Genomic DNA, 17,759 nt, shown 5'->3' with positions numbered 1-17,759 from the left:
CTAGAATTCCATACCTGGACAAGGCACAGAACATGGCTGCTTGAGGATGCTATCTTGAAAGGGCATTTCTCCACACAGTGTATCCTCTACAGGGATAGCTCCATGAGAAAGGGAAGAACTGTGGACCATACAGATAAAGCTTCGCACCTGGGTTCCTTCCCCACAGTCTCCACCCTGTGAGAACAAAGGATTCATCCACAGTCACTCTAATAATTAACATCTTTCATGGAACACTTTCCTTAGCTTCTTTGTCTCCGCGGTTGAGAATAAAGCACTACTGAGCAATGCTTCTAAAGTTAACAGAGAAACTAAAGTAGAAATACAAATTTATGCCACAGAAATTATGTTCTCAGAATATGACCATTGTTACTGGAGCTTAGCCAGAATTGACTAAACAAGAAAAACAAGACATAATTCATCTAGGTCGACATGATAAAACAGCCTAATCCATAATCACCTCCCAAGAGAACATGTACAGCCACAGGGCACACATTTCTTTTATTTTTCACTGTTTTTCTTTTGTAGAGAATTCAATGCTTTTTCACATGGATTAAGCTAGGGTTTCTAGTGAAACTCTGATTTTTCTCTATTGCCATGAAACCTTATTTTCCCACCATGTCCTTCATGCTGAATAAATATTCTTTGAGGACATTTCATACCAATCTCACTCAGATATTCTAGGTAATTAGAAAAATTTTGTAGTGTCTCACAGAAACAGATGCTTAGAATTGAAAGGATTTAGTGGGGTTTTTTTTGGCTCAACCATCTGCCTGATGAAAAGTTTTGTACTATGGCAGGCACTCATGAGATGAATATCTTCACCTCAATTCTTGTCTTGTGGTCCTAATTTAAAAAGAAGTCCATTAGATGTTTGGGTAACTTCAGCTAATAGCTTTATTTTTTTCACACAGATACCTAGAAAACAGAGCCCAAGGAGAAGCTTTTATGTTAAGGAAGTGCAATTCAGACTGGCATAAATGAGGGGTCAGAAAGCATAGAAATAAGAAATCAAATATAAGGTAGGCTGTTACCTCAGTGGTCCCATCTTCACAAAGAAAGCCAAATAACTAGTGGTTACCGGTAACATCTTCCAGAAAGGTTATGTGGCCTCATCATGTCACAGTACTTGCTCATAAAAAGTGAGAATGAAAGAGGAGGAGAGGAGCTGAAATGGCAGCAACTTCTTAGAATTGCAGGACTGCATATTTGTGGTTCTGCCCTCTGTTGCTGCATTCAGAAGTGCTTCATGCCATAATGGTTTATTAGGTTATAGGATGATAATCCTACAATGGCAAACTTGATTTCATCCTTTATTAAAAAAATCGCTTCTCCTGTATAAGACACAGAGACTGCTTTGCCTACACCTTGGAAATACAGTCACTCATGCAGAGGCAGGAGGAGAAATGGACATGTTCAGACAAAGCAGTCATGAAAATATTCCCGGTCAGGGAGCAGATAATGTACAAACTGAGTCGGCTAGCGCCAGTCAGAGAAAGGTAGAATGTCAGCATCAGGGGAAGCTCCTGGGTAGGGTGATGGAGGGGCAGAATGATACCAAGTAGCTGCTGAGAGAGATTCTCAACATGAATGAAACCGTTTCCTTTAGGTAGAAATAGCCATTTCTCCCATCTGCATTCACTTTCTGTAGTTTAAGTTACCCACAATTCACTATGATCTAAATATTATTAAATGGGACATTTTAGAAACATTGTTTATTTCTATTCTAAATAGAATGAGTAAATACTGTACTACACCGTTTCTTTCTGCCCTTCATCCCTTTTGGGGCAGTGTACCTGGGCTCTATATACAGATCCCTTCTGTAAGTCACTTAGCAAATGATTAACAGTCATAATAGCATGGTAATATTGTTTAAGTGATGCTTTTTAACTTAATAATGGCCCTGAAGCACAAGACCAGTGATATCTGCATTTTTGAGCTATATTCTAATATTCAAATTTATTGCTAGTCATTATTGTTAATCCCTTACTGTGCCTAATTTACGAACTAAATATTACAAAGATTATGCACAGGAAAAAAAATACTACATCCTGGGTTTGGTACTTCCCATGATTAAGGACATCCAATGGGGACTCTGGAATGTGTCCCCCGTGGAGTAGTGTGCCCTGTTTTACTGTCCAAACAGGAAAGATGGGATTGGGAAGAGTCCAAGTTGTAATAATTTAAAGTCTACAGAACCTGTGGAGGCACTTGAATTGGGAGCATCACTGTTTTCTTTTAAAAATGTTTTCACAGAATTTATGATTGTTTTATTAAGGATCGTCTATCAGTCCATTCATTCTATCTGTAACAAAAGCACTTCAGGCTATGTAATTTATAAATTAAAAAAAACAGGTGTCCCATAGGAGACTGGGAAGTGCAAGGTCAAGTTACCAGCTGATCTGATGTCTGTGAGGACCTGCTACACATACAAGGTAACTATTAAGGATGCTGCCAGGCAGAGAAAATGGCTCCCTGAGGCTTCATTTATAAAAAGAGGAATCTTATTCCTGAGGGAAGGACCCTTTTTGGAATCACCTCTTAATCCCATCACGCTGGGATACAAACTTCAACACTTGACTTTTTTTTCGGGGGGGGGGGTCCGGTTGTGGGGCCTGAACTCTGGGCCTGGGCGCTGTCCTTCAGCTCTTCAGCTCAAGGCTAGCACTCTACCACTTGAGCCACAGCACCACTTCCAGCTTTTTTCTTTTTGCTTACGTGGTGCTGAGGAATCGAACCCAGGGCCTCAGGCATGAAAGGCAAGTGCTCTACCACTGAGCCATCTTCCCAGCCCAACACATGACTTTTGAAGGGACCTAAATATCAGTCTTTAGCAGATGTCAATTCTTGATTTATTAATAATTATAACTTGTCTGTTTCTATAGCTAGTGTGAAATTATTTTTTTATAAAAACTCTCATCAGTTTAAACATAAGCTTATGTTTTAGAGATGAGAGTTTCAAATAATACACAGTAGATTTCATTCAAAATTAATGTTTGTACCCTAAAATAGAAATAGCAGGTGCTAAGCTAAATTTCTTTTGAGGGGAGAGTTCTTTCATAACTGACCATAAAGATAATGAATCCATTGCAGAATTTTCTTGATATGTTTGCTACTATGTATCAGACTTCTGTACTTGGAAGGAAATCTAAAGGTACTGCAGCCTGTGTGAAGTTTGACAGTCTTGATGTGTGGCACCACAGGTAACAGAAAATGCAGTTGATGAGAGTTTTATTTGGCACTCTATGAGGCAGTGAATGAAGAAATGACATAAAACAAGCCTACCCCTGGGATCACTTAAACTCCAAGACAAACAGCAATAGGCTGCTAGTATGTATTTTGGGATCGGCTCATATTCAACCATAATCTCTTATAACTTTAATGATACCTACAATCTAAAGAGAAATCATCAGAATGGAACTCCATTCCTAAAACAAGAATTTACTCACTCGCACATTTATGAGTCTTTATAGACTGTGGTCCAAAAATAGACCTACCTTTGAAAGCATAATGTAAACCACAAGGATATTTTTGCTAACCCTAATTGCCCAAATCATGAATGGAAGATTTGTATATATAGAATTACCATCTCTAAAAGATGTGGACAGGCAGATGGCATGAATTAACATAAACGTAGTTTAATCGAGATCATAAAATTTACTGAGCTCTTAATTTATGTTAGGTACTATGGTAAGTTCTTTAGGATTTATCTGAAAGCCTCACCAAAACACCTCAGAAGTTGGGCTTCCATATCTCAGAGATTCCATGTTCTGCAGCTGTGGTTTCAGCTAATATAAATTAAAGGCAGGGTGACATTGATCAAGATGCATTGTGCTCACAAACTGACATGTTAAATTGAAATCCTTTTGTGCATTACTTAAAAGATAATTTTAAATATAATAGAAAGAGACAAAAGTACTTTAAAGTTGCATATATTCTAAATTTATTTCCTCATTAATATTCCTAATAAAATGCAATATGACAAATATTTGCATATTTACATAATATTAGGTATTCTCAGTAATCTAGAGATTTGAAGAATATGAGAGGCTATGCATAGTTTATATGCAAATCCTAAGCCATTTGAAATAAAGAACTTGAGCCTCTATGGATGTTGGTATTTGTAGAGGCATTGCTTTGACCATAATATAGGTAAAAAACAAATTCTAGGACCACTTAGAATTTGACCCACAAATACAAGGTAGGGTTCTCAGACTTATACCCAAAATTAGTACTGCTAGATGGCTCAACTTGAGCTCCTCCATCAGATTTATCAGCCTATATTAACAAATAAGGAACTAGGGAAGGAAGAGTTAGGAAATACTGAGCAAGGAAAATTATTGAACATAACTGCCTCCTTTGGCTAGTGCTTTTGATAAAAGGTAGAGGAAGAGCGGGCACATCTACTATGCCCTGTACAAGTGTCTCTTACATGGGTTTGACACTTTGTGATGGCCAGTAGCCACTGAAATATCATGTTGCTACCCTCAATAAATGAGCCCTGAACTTGAATTTGGCAGGTTAGAACAAGGGAAATCAGAAAATCAGCTAGAGAGAAAGATATTCTTTCATTGTGTGGAGTATTTAGATCCAAAATGCTAAAAATCTAGCTTATGTATAAATACAAGTGAAGACAAGTCTGTGGAATCTATGCTATCTACCTCACAAAGAATTTGAAGTGAGGTTTCAGAAAAATGTGAGGGCATCTGGAACTCAGGACAAAATCTCTCAGACGTTGTCATGATGCCACTGCCATTTGTGTCCTCAGACTAGGCAGAAAATATGGCATCTAAGATTTTCTTTGAACAGGTTCATATGCACTTCAAATTCCTGGGAAGGGACATTGATTGACCCTATTTGTGTAGATACCCACCTAAACCAACCACCTAATAACAAAAAATTTCTGTTTCTGTCTGTCTCTCTGTCTCTCTATCTCTGTCTCTGTGTCTCTGTCTCTGTCTGTCTGTCTGTCTGTCTGTCTCTCTCTCTCTCTCTCTCAGGTCTTTGATTGGATTAAGTCTAACTCCAGTGTTTCTTCCAAAATAAAAGTGTCCTATCAAGATCTTAAGCAGCTCATATATTTCTGGAGGTAGAAGCAAGCCAGTCATCTGCTCTTAGGCATCTCTGGGTCTTTCCAGATACCCTAGCCATCCACTCACTACCACCACTGTACAAAGATGGTCATAACCCATCACTATCCCTGTGGTTCTTGCAGAAGCTCCACATGGGACAGAAAAATTACATAGATTCCCCCCTCCCGTGCATTTTTAATAATGGGTCTTTAAAGCAAGTTGTCAGAATTGCCTGTTGTCTAAAACAATGGTCTCTTGACACCTAAAAGATAATGGTGCGATAGGAAGGTACAAGGTTGGCACGGTGGCAGATGTGCAGCTGGTAGGGATTGGAGCAGAGTCAGTCTCTCCATTCCTCCTCTATCCCTCCCTCCTTTCCACCCTTAACTCTGCCTGTCTTTCTCCTTTCCTTTCCCCTTCAATGATTCTCTGAATTCTTTGAACTCATTTTCTCTCCTAGGTCAAAGATATCACAATTAAAAGGTGAATTACTCTTTCCATTTTCTTAATTATAAATGATGTACAACAGCATTTAAACATTGCGATAGCCTTTGGAAAGGTACATAGACTAGTAAACAAAATGTTGATATTCAAAATTATTAGATTACTCTTGAATTTCTTAATTTTAACATGGTTACCTTTCTTTAGATGATTGAAAGAATGTATCACACATTAAGGTTCCTCTGGGAGCTATTAAAATACACAGACATTTAGCATTTCAAGATAACAATGCTTCATGACATTGTCATCCTGACAGGAGCATTAAACATCTCTATGAGAATATTCTGCAGATTTTATTAATGCACAATAAAAATTATTGTTATCTAATTAAAATATGCTTTGAAAGAAGAACAAAGGATAAATTATTAAATTAAAAACTAAGAGGAAATCATTACACTGTTTTTTAAAGCAAGATACTAGGGAGAGAGAAATTTTTGCTGATCCAGCAAAAGCTCTGAGTAAGTTATATATTATGATGTTGCTAAGCTTTTATATTTTGGGCCAATAAAAAAGTAATCATTGAGGAATATGTAGTAACCTTGGTTCATGTAATAATGTTAAAATATAGTTTTTATACACTTTTAGTTTTCTGCCCATATGCAAAATTTGATCTAAGCCCAAAAAGTGTTTCTTTAAGAAATACAATTTAAACTAAGCTGTGCATTTCTCCAACATCAAAGTTTTGCTTAATAAAATAATATTTTGACATTCTCAACAAGCCAAGAAAATAGCAGAGAATTCTTGAAGATATGAAAGAAATTGATGGTCTTATGGTCTGGTTTCTGATAATCAATGCTTCATGAAAGGTTGTTTATAGGGATAAGTTGCTTGTCTGCATCAAGTATGATACATATATGTATATATTTTGGGATCAATTCATATTCAACCTTAATCTTTTATACCATTAATGACAGCCACAATATAAAGAGAAGTGAGTGTCAGAATGATAACTTCATTCTGGAAACAAGCATTTACTTACCCACACATTTATGAGTCTGTATACATATGGTCCATACATGTGTATATATCTATGTGCATATATATCTCTCTCTCTATATATGTACATATATATATATATATATATATACATATAATATTGCCAGACCCTAGTTCTGTGACCAGGAAAATGTTTCGGACATACTGAGAAACATTTCTATAAGTGTTATTACATGACTACCTCCAAGTTACATGTAGACCAGTTGCCAAGGACCCATCGATAGCAGGGAGTCACTGGGCAGGTTTTCTGCTGGGTAAGCTCTGTGGGACATGGCCGTCCTTCTCCTTGGGTTGGCATAATGATAAATCGAGTCCGAGTCATTCGCCCTAAAATGATAAAAAAAAAGAAGGCATCAACTTTTCTGTTAGAATTGGTCTTTGGAAGGGACTTGAAAGAAAGAATGTTGACTTACTCATAGAAGTCTTAGGCCTGCATAATAACACATTGAACACATTCCAGTCTAACATTTAGTTTTCTGCAATTTCAGTTTATATTCACAGAGACACAAACTACCTGCATTTTCATAATGCTTTAAAAGATCTTCAAATCTATGCCAGTCTTTTATTTTAATCTTCATAGACAGAAACCTTCTAACATTGCAGAAGGGACTAATTTTGTAAATATTTTAAAAATATTTTAAACAAATATTTTAAAATATTTGTTTATTAAGCTCTAATACGATCAAGCTAACTTTCTATGAATTAGTTATTGTGATAAAATTTCCAGCTGTTTCCTAGGAAGTCATTATTCTGAGATCCTAAAAGTCTTCTACAATTAACTTAACTAATTGTCCTAGAGTTTAAATGTCATTGAAAAAGTTGTTAGCTTGTGTGAAGGAACTGTAATATTTAAAAATCTTATGTTCAAATACAGGAATTCCATGACACAATGCAAGATAGTTAGTTAACAAAAATTTCTGGAAAGAATAAGGTCATATTTCATCTGAGCATTTGAGATATTATTAGCTCAACTGGAATGGTAGATAGAATGAGTTATACTACCTAAATATCTTTGTGAACACATTCTCTCTGTTTGTATGTCTCTGTATGTATCTTTCTCTGACTTTCTCTGTGTCTCTATTTCCTTTCTCTCTCTGCCTCTGTCTTCTTTCTCTGTGTCTTTGTTCCCCCCATAACATTTCCTCTATTGTTATACTAAACACATCTGAATTGGCTAGTATTATTTATCTGTGAATACCAGACATATATTTGCTGTTAGAAAATTAATTATGCCATTGGGTTTGTGATAAATATGAAAAGAAATACAGAGCTTCTATTGGCATGTACTGGAATATGAACTCGGGGCTTCAGAAATCCTGGGCTGGCACTTTACATTTTTTTATACCCGTATTGGGTATATCAGGTATACAACCTGTTCCTCCCAGAATTCTGTTGATGCACAAGACTATGAAAGGCACAGTGATTCAGCCAACTTTTAACCTACCAAACCTTCTATATTCTGACTAGACTCTTTCTGCCCTCAGAAGTATGAAATTTGCTGTAACACTTGTATTTTCAAAATAAAAATAGAAAATATTCCTTGGGCCTTCTTTGTTTCTTGCTTTGTTTTATGATTTTCAATAACAGCACAGGATAAATTACTAGACACATACTGAAACCTGATTGCAATGGTAAATGTGGAACATATGCCTAATGGTCAGTGCCAACTACATGGAACAATAGAAGCTGACTTCATAACTAGGCACTCTCTGAAAACTGTTTTCAACTTAATAAAGACTTAAATTATGGAAAAGTTTGGTATTTTCTAGTCATTCTGTTCCCTTTCCTTTCTTAGGGAATGCTGACACCTCATTATAAAGAATAGTGACATTGAGCTTACTTGTTATAAAATTAGAAATAATTACCTGTAAGGAAAAGAAAAGAATTGCATGGCAAGACTTTCAGAGAAAAACATTACACCTCTAGTTCTAAGAACAAAACACAACTATTGCTCACAAGCTTAAAATATGCCCTACCAAATCAAATTCCCACTCAACTCAATGATAATATGACTTGATTTTTAGCTTCTACTCATAAAATGCATGTGGGAAATTTAAGCAACTAAAAACTAAAGCTGGTTAACTAATAGCCAAATTTTTCAAACTAGAAATAAAACAAATACAAAGACCTGTCCCTTAAAAAGTTGTCTCTAAGAAAAAGGGAGTCAAATACCATTATTTCTTGTCTGATCATACTTTCATTTCCAAATAACCAGGTACCATGCCTTTAAATGCTTTAGATTTAGATGCTTTAAATAATGATTGTCTTGTATCCCTACTACACTGTCTTTAAATTAGTTGAAAATTGTAGTTTAGATAATTCTGAAAAACATGATTAATGGGTCAGGCAAAAATTATAAATTGTATTTTTAAGGGATAAAGAAAAACAGAAATGCAAGAATCATAGAACATTGAAGACAAAAATTAAACTCAAATAGATAGCTCATTAAATAAAATACCTCAGCAATTTTCAAAACATACCTACCAACTCCCACATAGTATATAAGTGACTTGTAGCTCATAAGCTTTCATAATTATGAATACTACTATTGCTGGCTTGTTTCATCTGGAATATTGGTGTAAATATAGGTTGAATTTCTTAAGGACATCTGCTGCCATTGGCAGGAAAGGTCATCTGCTAACTGGCATCTACAAAGGGTTGGACAACTTAACAATACTCACTGGACTCTAGCCAATGGTGGTATTTCCTTATGGATACACAGACAAAAATGATATGATTGATAAAATGTTTCCACTTTCAACTCTTCTCCCTGTGGATTGTTAAAAAAGCTTTTGGCATTTACTATTTGTGATTTGGTTGTAAATACTAAATGATGAAAGACTAAGAAGCAAAAGACTATTAATTAAGCAAAACTCTATTAATAGGTAGTCATGTTCAATCTCTGAAATAACAGTAGTCACCTATGAGTCTGTGGGTAAGGTCAGTTATTGTACGATAATGTTGTCCTTATGAAAATGGCCCTCATTATGGAGGGTGATGACACTATGTGCTGATGTATGGATAAGATAATGTTCAATGTTTTCCTCTTCCTTATTTGGTCTTCTTCCTACTCCTACTGATAACTCATGCATCTGACATTCCATCCATATGGCAAACAAATACTTTTGAAAATTCTCAGTCCAGGCTGTGTTTCCAACATATTCTTAATATCCTTACTTAAGACATGAGAAGTTCAGAGGACTTAAGTCAGTTTTGAAAAAACCACACAGGAGGATTGGAACAAAGGTTTCCCCTATTCCAAAAGAGTGTGCTTTCTGATAAAATTCATCTAGTCTGTGTCATGGGTATTAGATTCTATTGCTTTAATTACTCAGCCTCTTGAACAAGTTTGAGAATTGCATGTGGCCTTACTTCTACAGTGAATTTGCTGCCTATATTCATGCACTTCACATTTGTCTTCAGCAAAAAACTAATTGAGATTAATGTACTAATATTTTTCTTCTGTGATACTTCTTTATTTGCTCTTGAATACTTGTAAGAATACTTTTTCAAGAACAATCAAAAGTCTCATTGCATATAAAATGTCCAATTAATTTCATGCTTATCTCTATGCAGGCCTTGTATAAAGTATTTGAAACTATGCATTTTGCTTCTTTTAACAAATATAATCTAGAATTTTTATTTAAGGGCAACATTAATTCTAAACGTGCACCCTAGTGAACATGGATTTGAGATCAAGGTTAATATCCAACATAGTGAAGTAGAGAAAATTTGTAGTCCTGAGTTGAAGCTCGGCATTTTCATGATGAGAAATGCAGTACAGATTCTACACTCTGAGCTGCAGTCATTGTGCTTCTTCAGTAAAGAAATTCCATGAGTAATCTGAAAATTACTGCAGGCAACTGGACATCGTTCATCTAAGAGAACATCTAACTTAGGCAAGATAAAGAACCTATGGGCTGTTTTGGGTAAAACTGACAGTATTTAGCCAGGAGTGAGCCTAGTAACTTGAAGAAGTGTATTTATACCACAGTTTCAGAAATAAAGAGTGGCAATGGTATTATAGAAGGTGGGAGGGTCTTTGAAGGGAGGAAGATTTAGTAATTAAAATTCTGCATGGTTATAAAGAATTCTGGTCTTCCAGTGGTATAGTGTATATACATTTAAGCTAGTTCTATTATATAATGGCATTAGTTCTATTAACAGTTAACAAAACTTGATGCACCACTGCAACATGCATAAATAGTAGAAATATCCCAATGACAATACTCCCAAGAGGTACAAGTTAGGAGGTAAAAGAGGTAATACAGAGGGATATCTTAAAGTATAAATACAACTTTTATTTTTCTCAATGAAAGATACACTAATCTGCTTGTTCCAAAATGTATCTATAAATAATAAGAATTCTGCTAGCTCTTTTCTAGCTCTCTCTCTGCTCTTTTCTAGCTCTTCTCTTTTCTAGCTTTTTTTCTCTCTTTTCTAGCTCTCTCTTAGCTCTTTTCCCCAGCTCTCTCTCTTTCTCTCTCTTTCCCAGCTCTCTCTCTTTCCCAGGACTTTCCCCACAGTGTGGAGGACCAAGATGGTCTGGTGCCAGCCGGAACGATGAATAAACCTACCCCTTGACTGAAAAAAAAAAAAAATAAATAAAAAAGAATTCTTATTAAAGTCACTCAGTATCTAACCTAGAGCAATGTTCATGAGAGGTCTTTGCAGAATGTCAAAAGCAAAGGAAAAAAAAAGTGAAACACCTGAGGCCTTGTAGACACCCAGCCCTGGGTTCAAATCTAGCTACTATAGCTATTAAGCTATGTAACTTTGTGTAGGTTACTTAATTTCCCATAATTACAGTTGAAAATTAGGCCACTACATCTCTGATGAAGATTACTGACATACCCCTGAATTTACAAATTGCCATTTGAAAGAAGGCTCTAAAAGTAAATCTTTTGTGTTCTTGTCTTCTTTTACAGTATTCTACCTCGCCTTTCACCCTCTTGCCATAGGAAATAATTAGTTGATACAGTAAATTCATTTGAATTGTTACATCAGATTGTGTCCAATCAAGGTACTACTCTGATAAAATTTCCTGCAGATCACAAAATTAAGGTTATTGACTTGCCCTTGAAATCTCTAGGGGAAAGGAAAAGCTGGGGATAAGAAAAAGTTGTGCTTTGGAGCTAATACAATATTATATTTTCATTATGGGATAGAATTGACAGAAAAATTACTATATACCATCTGGAAAACACAAGAAGCAGGCTGGATTATACAGTATAGAAAAATAATATTAACACCTATGCACTAAATTAAAAATACAATAGAGAAAAATCATAGCCTGAAATTAATAACATTCTTAGTCTTATTGGTTAAGTAATAACTATGAATAATTCATGGTATGCTAAATTTAAGGAGTTCTACATTTCACTGAACTGATGAAAATTCAATAGAGAAAGAACATGACTAATCCAAATATTAAGCTCTTCTATTACAAGCTTTGATCTTTTGAAATCTATCTAAAAAGATCCCTTAGTGAAAGCTTAGAATCAGTCTCTCTCTAACCAGAATTAAATTGGATTCAAACTGCTCTGACCTTGGAATCTTTAACACAATTAGAAAGTATATGCCAAGCTTCAGGTGAACGTTAAAGAGGAAAGCTGTATGCTTGGAAAAATAAAATAGGAGCTCATTTCAAAATTTCCCTTCAGATCAATGCAGTTCTGTGAGTTTGATAGAGAAGTATGGATTACTGGGTTTTGGTCTACAACCCAGTGAACATATACATGAAGATAATTGTGTGAAACTTTGAATTTGATAGAGAAGTTGGCCCACAACTTCAGACACTTAATTATGACCTGATGGAACTCCCTGATGCACAGTAATATATGAAAACCTTATCTTGTCCTGTGGTCACAGTCCCATTCCATAATCATCAGGGAAAAGAAAATGAATGGCTCATGCAGACAACAGTGGCGGGTGCACTGTTTGGAAGACACAGCCATGGATGCTTTCCAGTAATAATCTTTAACCTTTCCAACTCTAGGAGTTCTAGGATTTGGTCTCTTAAAAAAATAATTCAGTGAAGTAAGCCAGGCCCAAAAAGACATAGGTCCCATGGTTTCTCTTATTTCCAAAACCTAGTATGTCTGAGACAAGCAGAAAAGGTCAGATAAGTTGATGTTAGGTGAAATGAACCCCAAGTTAAGTATTCAAATGTTTTTGCTTTCATGTGATTGTTTCTAACATATTTATAAGATGATTTCTTTGTTGCTTTGTATGTCCCTCCCCCACGATATAACTGCTGTTTTCACTGAATTTGATGTTGGTATAATTTGTGGAGGGGAAGGGAAAAACAAATTGTTTAAATAGGGATACAGGTGGACCCATTGCAACAATGAGATGTACAAGTCGTTATGTTGAAAAATGAACTTTACAACTTTGGCCAGGGTGGGGCGGGGGTAGAGTAGTAGGGGGGTAGGGGGGAAGTTGGGAAGGGAAGGGAAGGGGAAACAAAGGAGGAGGCAACAATGCTTGATAACAAATATACTCATTATCTTGCCCATGTAATTGTAACCCCTCTGTAGGGTATTTTCACACAAAAAAAATGGAAAAACATTCATCTGTGTCACAAATTTCTGCATTTGATGGCAACTGTTTGTTTATTGTTTTTGGTGTTGACTTGAATATTAAACCTTAATTTAAATACCGAAACAGAGAATCCTGACCCTATAAGATTGGAGCAGGAAGGCTGGAACAGAAGAGCAGTTCACGGTTGGTGAGGTTTGATATAGACACAATAATTTCCTACCACTATCTTGAGGGTATACAAAAAGTACTAAAAAATGTGGCCAGACATGCTAACATATGCTTGTAATTTTATCTACTCAGGAGTCATAGAGGACCTCAGTATGTGGGTAGCCCAGGCAAAAATTAAGGAGATCTCCATCTCAAACCTAAGTCAGATATGCCACAGAGGCTTATTGTCTCAGTCCTCTGGAAGGCATTGATAGGACTGAGGTCTAAAGCTAGCCAAAAAAAGCAGAAGATTCTATCTGTGAAACAAACTAAAAACTAAAGGATTCAAGGCCTGTAGAGCAAGCTGTAAATTATTAGTTGGAGAGGTTCTCAGTTCAATCCACAGTTTCATAAAATTAAGCAAACACAAAAACTATTCAGAAAAGTGTTACAGCTAGATGGATCAAGATAGTAGATTGCTGATAGGACTGTTTTCTTGTGTTTTCACAAACCAGAAGTAAAAATCTGAGACTGCAATTGAAAGGTGGGCAAATGAGTAAGTTATAGGACACCAGCAGAAAACAAAAACAAAAGCAAAACAACAACAAAAAAGTAAGTAAACAAAATAAAGCCAAAATAAAAAAGAAATTAAGTAGACAGAAAATAAGTAAAAAAAAATTAAAACAATGACTGAACTCTAAATCTCCACAAGAAACAAAGAGACAAAAACCTTGCTTGGAGAGAGTCAGACTGCTAGGCAGATCTACTTTATATACCAACCACCCTAGACAGGATTCTGGTTTTCTTCCTTTCTTTCTTGCTTTCTTTCTTTCTTTCTTTCCTTCTTTCTTTCTTTCCTTCTTTCTTTCTTTCTTTCTTTCTTTCTTTCTTTCTTTCTTTCTTTCTTTCTTTCTTTCTTTCTTTCTGTCTTTCTTTCTCTCTTTCTTTCTCTTTCTTTCTCTCCCTCTCTCTCTCTTTCTCTCTCTTTCTTTCTCTCTTTCTGTCTTTCTTTCTCTCTCTCTTTCTTTCCTTTTCTTTCTTTGTTTTCCTTGGTCGTGGGTCTTGAACTCTGGGCCTGGGCTCTGTCCCCAATGGTCTTCAGCTCAAGGCTAGTGCTCTACCACTTGAACCATAACACCACTTTCAGTTTTCTGGTGGTTAATTGGAGATAAGAGTTTCAGGAACGTTCATGCCTGGGCAGGCCTTGAACAGTGATTCTCATATCTCAGCCTCCTGCGTAGCTAGGATGATTACAGGCGTGAGCCACCAGTGCCCGACCTAGGATCCTTGTTTTTCTTTTATGTTTACTCTATATTTATATCTATCCTACTTGGTTCTGCCTCTGTGAAGACTCACCTTGCAGGCCACTTTCTGTACACAATATTGGAAAGGAAGCTATATGCATGCAGTTCATTAAGCCTTGCCTGGGCCACCACTCAGCTTCTGATTAGTGTTGGTGTCATGGTTCAAAGGTCCACAGGGAAGCTTCCGAGTGGGGGTGCATGTGTTTGTGCTGACGACCATAGCACAGGCCAACACAGAACACTGATGCAAATACTTGAGTGCAGGAGGAAACATTCTGCTAAACAGGCTGGTGAGGTTGTTTCATACAACTTGATTTCTCTCTGTAATTAATATTCTTTCCCTATTTCTCTGTGCTTCGCATCACAAAATGATGTTTCTTGTGAAAACTTTATTTTATCCTTTGTTTATTCTTCTAAGGATTTGAGAAAGCTGAATTTAAACTCAGGCTCTAGTTGGTTAGATTTCTCCCAACAGAGGAATTCAGACTTGGAAAGGTTTGTTTACTTTGTTTTTCTTAGATAATCAGAGTGTAATGAGTTCATAGAACCTCTTGAAAAATTAAATTGGTAACTTTAAATACATTGGTATTTAATTAAGTTAAATTTGAACTGGTAACACTAAATACATGATTTGGGATTGGTTTTGTAAAGATGCTGTATTGTAGCAAAAATTATCTGTCTTGTTTCAGTGACTTGATACAGTAGCAGAATTATGTCTTGCATACAAAAAGAAATATAAACATATTTTCCATATCCTTCCATTGGACATCATCTTGAGTTATGGGAACTAAGAACTTATATATTTATTTAGGCAAAGAAGAGGAAAAATAGCAGATGACAGACACTAGCTGCTTTTATATTTAGAATCCAGTCTACAATCTTTGCCTTTTTAGGATTTTCTTTTTAAAATCTGAACCACTTGGGCAATTCTTCCAATAAGTTACACACTGTGCTTCATCAGAATTGGGAAGATTCACCCATTAATTCAAACAGGGTTTCTGGTCCTTTAGAAAGATGAGACATTACATGTGATTCAATTCACGTATGACAAAATCATAGTATTTAGTAATGGGATGACTGTGAGATGGTCTTTGTAAGGGAAGTGACATATTGCAATCAAGGGTGTGCCCCCAAATTCAGTGAATTGGAGCAAACAGAGCTAGCTGGGCAGACAGAGTGCTCACAAAGGAAATATTCTGCACTTCCTAGACCATGGTCTCAACTCAGACTCTGTCCTTTCTCTTCTTTTTCATGTTACTCTATTTTGGGGCTAGAGCAGTTCCCAAAAGTGACCCCTGAGGACAAGACTGCAGTGATTATGCTGGGGTTTAATTAGGTGGATCACTTCTGTAAAGAGGAGCAAATAACTTCTCTGATGACAGGCCCAGTTATGTAAATAACACTTTTTATCTGCATGAGCCTTAAGTTAATTCATCACATGCAATATTATCATATTTGGTTTAACTTCACTAGACCCTAAACTGCATAGAATTAGGAAAATTGCCATTTAAAAAAGCCACTGCTGCCCATTAAGGCATAGAATTTAACTAATATGTATCTATTTTTTAAATGGATAAACAACTGGATGATCCACCAATGAGTCAATAGGAAATCACTTGATAGATGTTCAGATTAAAACTTCACTTCGCCTGTGACAAGTACATGGATATTGAGTGTTCTTAGGGTAAAAAGGATGGGCTGTGGAAGCATTCAATGGGGTGATTGAGTCTATGCAAGAGTCTTTAAAATTTCCTAGGGAATGTTGAGGCCCTTCCTATTACTGGCAGGTAGGAAGAAGAGGGTTTATGATATAGTAAACATCCCTGATATGTCAGTTACTCTGTGTTTTTATAAACTTCATCTCATCTAGTTCTCAATCTAAGAACAAAGCCTCTGTTTTCACCAGTTTCCATTGCTATAACAAATACCTGAGGATAATGAATTTATAAAATATCAAGCAAGTATTTTATTCACAGTTTTAGAGATTTTAGTCCAGGACAATTTGGCCCTCTTGGTGGAACGCTATGTTGGAAAATGGTGGTTGCTCAAAGCTGATCACTTGATGGTCAGAAAAAAAAGAAAGTAAGAAAAGAGGATTGGGTCTCAATCATTAGCTTCCTTAAAGAAGTCCCCAGGGACCAAACATCTTGCACTGGGCTACATATCTTCAAAGTTCCACTACCTCTCCAGGTACCAAGCCTTTAACAATAGCCTTGGTCAGATTCTTAATATCCAAACTATAGCAGGCTGGTTCCAGAAGGTATATAAATTCCAATATGTAATTAAAGAAGCTGAAACAGAAAGATCAATTTACTTAGACATTTCAGTTAGCTTTTCTTTTTTAATATCTCCCACTGCTTCTTAAATCAGTCTCAAAATTACCTGTTCCATTTTCTCATAGACACATAGGCCCCAAGTACCTATATACCTCAGACAAGACATATTCCAAATTCCTAATGTTCTCTTTGTTATAAAGTACATATTAATTGTGTAAAGAAGTTTTACTACGGTATCAGATTACATAATATATACAATACATATTTGTGCATACATATACATACATACACATATAATTCTGTATTTACTTATGAATGTTTATAGTTAAATCTAATGCCTACATATAAGATAAACCATGTGTCCTAGTGAGCCTAGTTGACATTATTTATATGATGGATTTCAAATACATCTGCTTACCTGAAAATGACCTGGGTTAAGGTGGCTCATGCCTCTAATCCTAGCTACTCAGGAGGCTGAGATCTGAAGATTACAGTAGAAAAACCTATGATACACTTATATGAAATTACCCACCCAAAAACCAGAAGGTGTGCTGTGGCTCAAGTGGTGCTAGTCTTGAACTAAACATGTCAGGAACAACAACCAGGCCCACAGTTCAAGCCATAGAACTGGTAAGCATGCATGCACGCACACACACACACACACCCTGATACAAATCATTTTTATATTCCATTTTATATATATATATATATATATGCGTGTGTGTGTGTGTGTGTGTGTGTGTGTGTGTGTGTTTGTGTAGGACATCTGAGCTGTTACTGCTATAGTGAATATTAGCAGCTGTAATTTGAACCAAGGTATGTCCAACTTTAAAGAGAATGCCTAATTGGAAACTACCATGCTGTCATGCGGAAGACTTAGAAGATGAGGAATTATAGATTGATCATTGAAATCCTGCCCTTTA

The 17,759-nt window shown here is 36.1% G+C and overlaps 1 protein-coding gene across 1 annotated transcript in view; it reads right to left on the bottom strand.

The window, feature by feature from the left end:
* The window catches only part of Thsd7b (thrombospondin, type I, domain containing 7B), a 793,597-nt gene that overhangs the window by 21,035 nt on the left and 754,803 nt on the right, over positions 1-17,759 (bottom strand). Inside the window, exons 20-21 of the mRNA XM_013030805.1 lie at positions 6,748-6,893; positions 15-174 (exon numbers count right to left, since the gene is read on the bottom strand). Coding sequence (XP_012886259.1) covers positions 15-174; positions 6,748-6,893 — 306 coding nt within the window. The remainder of the gene's footprint in view (positions 1-14; positions 175-6,747; positions 6,894-17,759) is intronic.

The sequence above is a fragment of the Dipodomys ordii genome, unplaced genomic scaffold, assembly GCF_000151885.1.
Source record: "Dipodomys ordii isolate 6190 unplaced genomic scaffold, Dord_2.0 Scaffold133, whole genome shotgun sequence".
Classification (NCBI taxonomy): Eukaryota; Metazoa; Chordata; class Mammalia; order Rodentia; family Heteromyidae; genus Dipodomys; species Dipodomys ordii.
Note: the sequence above shows the minus strand (reverse complement) of the source record. Positions and strands in the feature narration are given on the sequence as shown.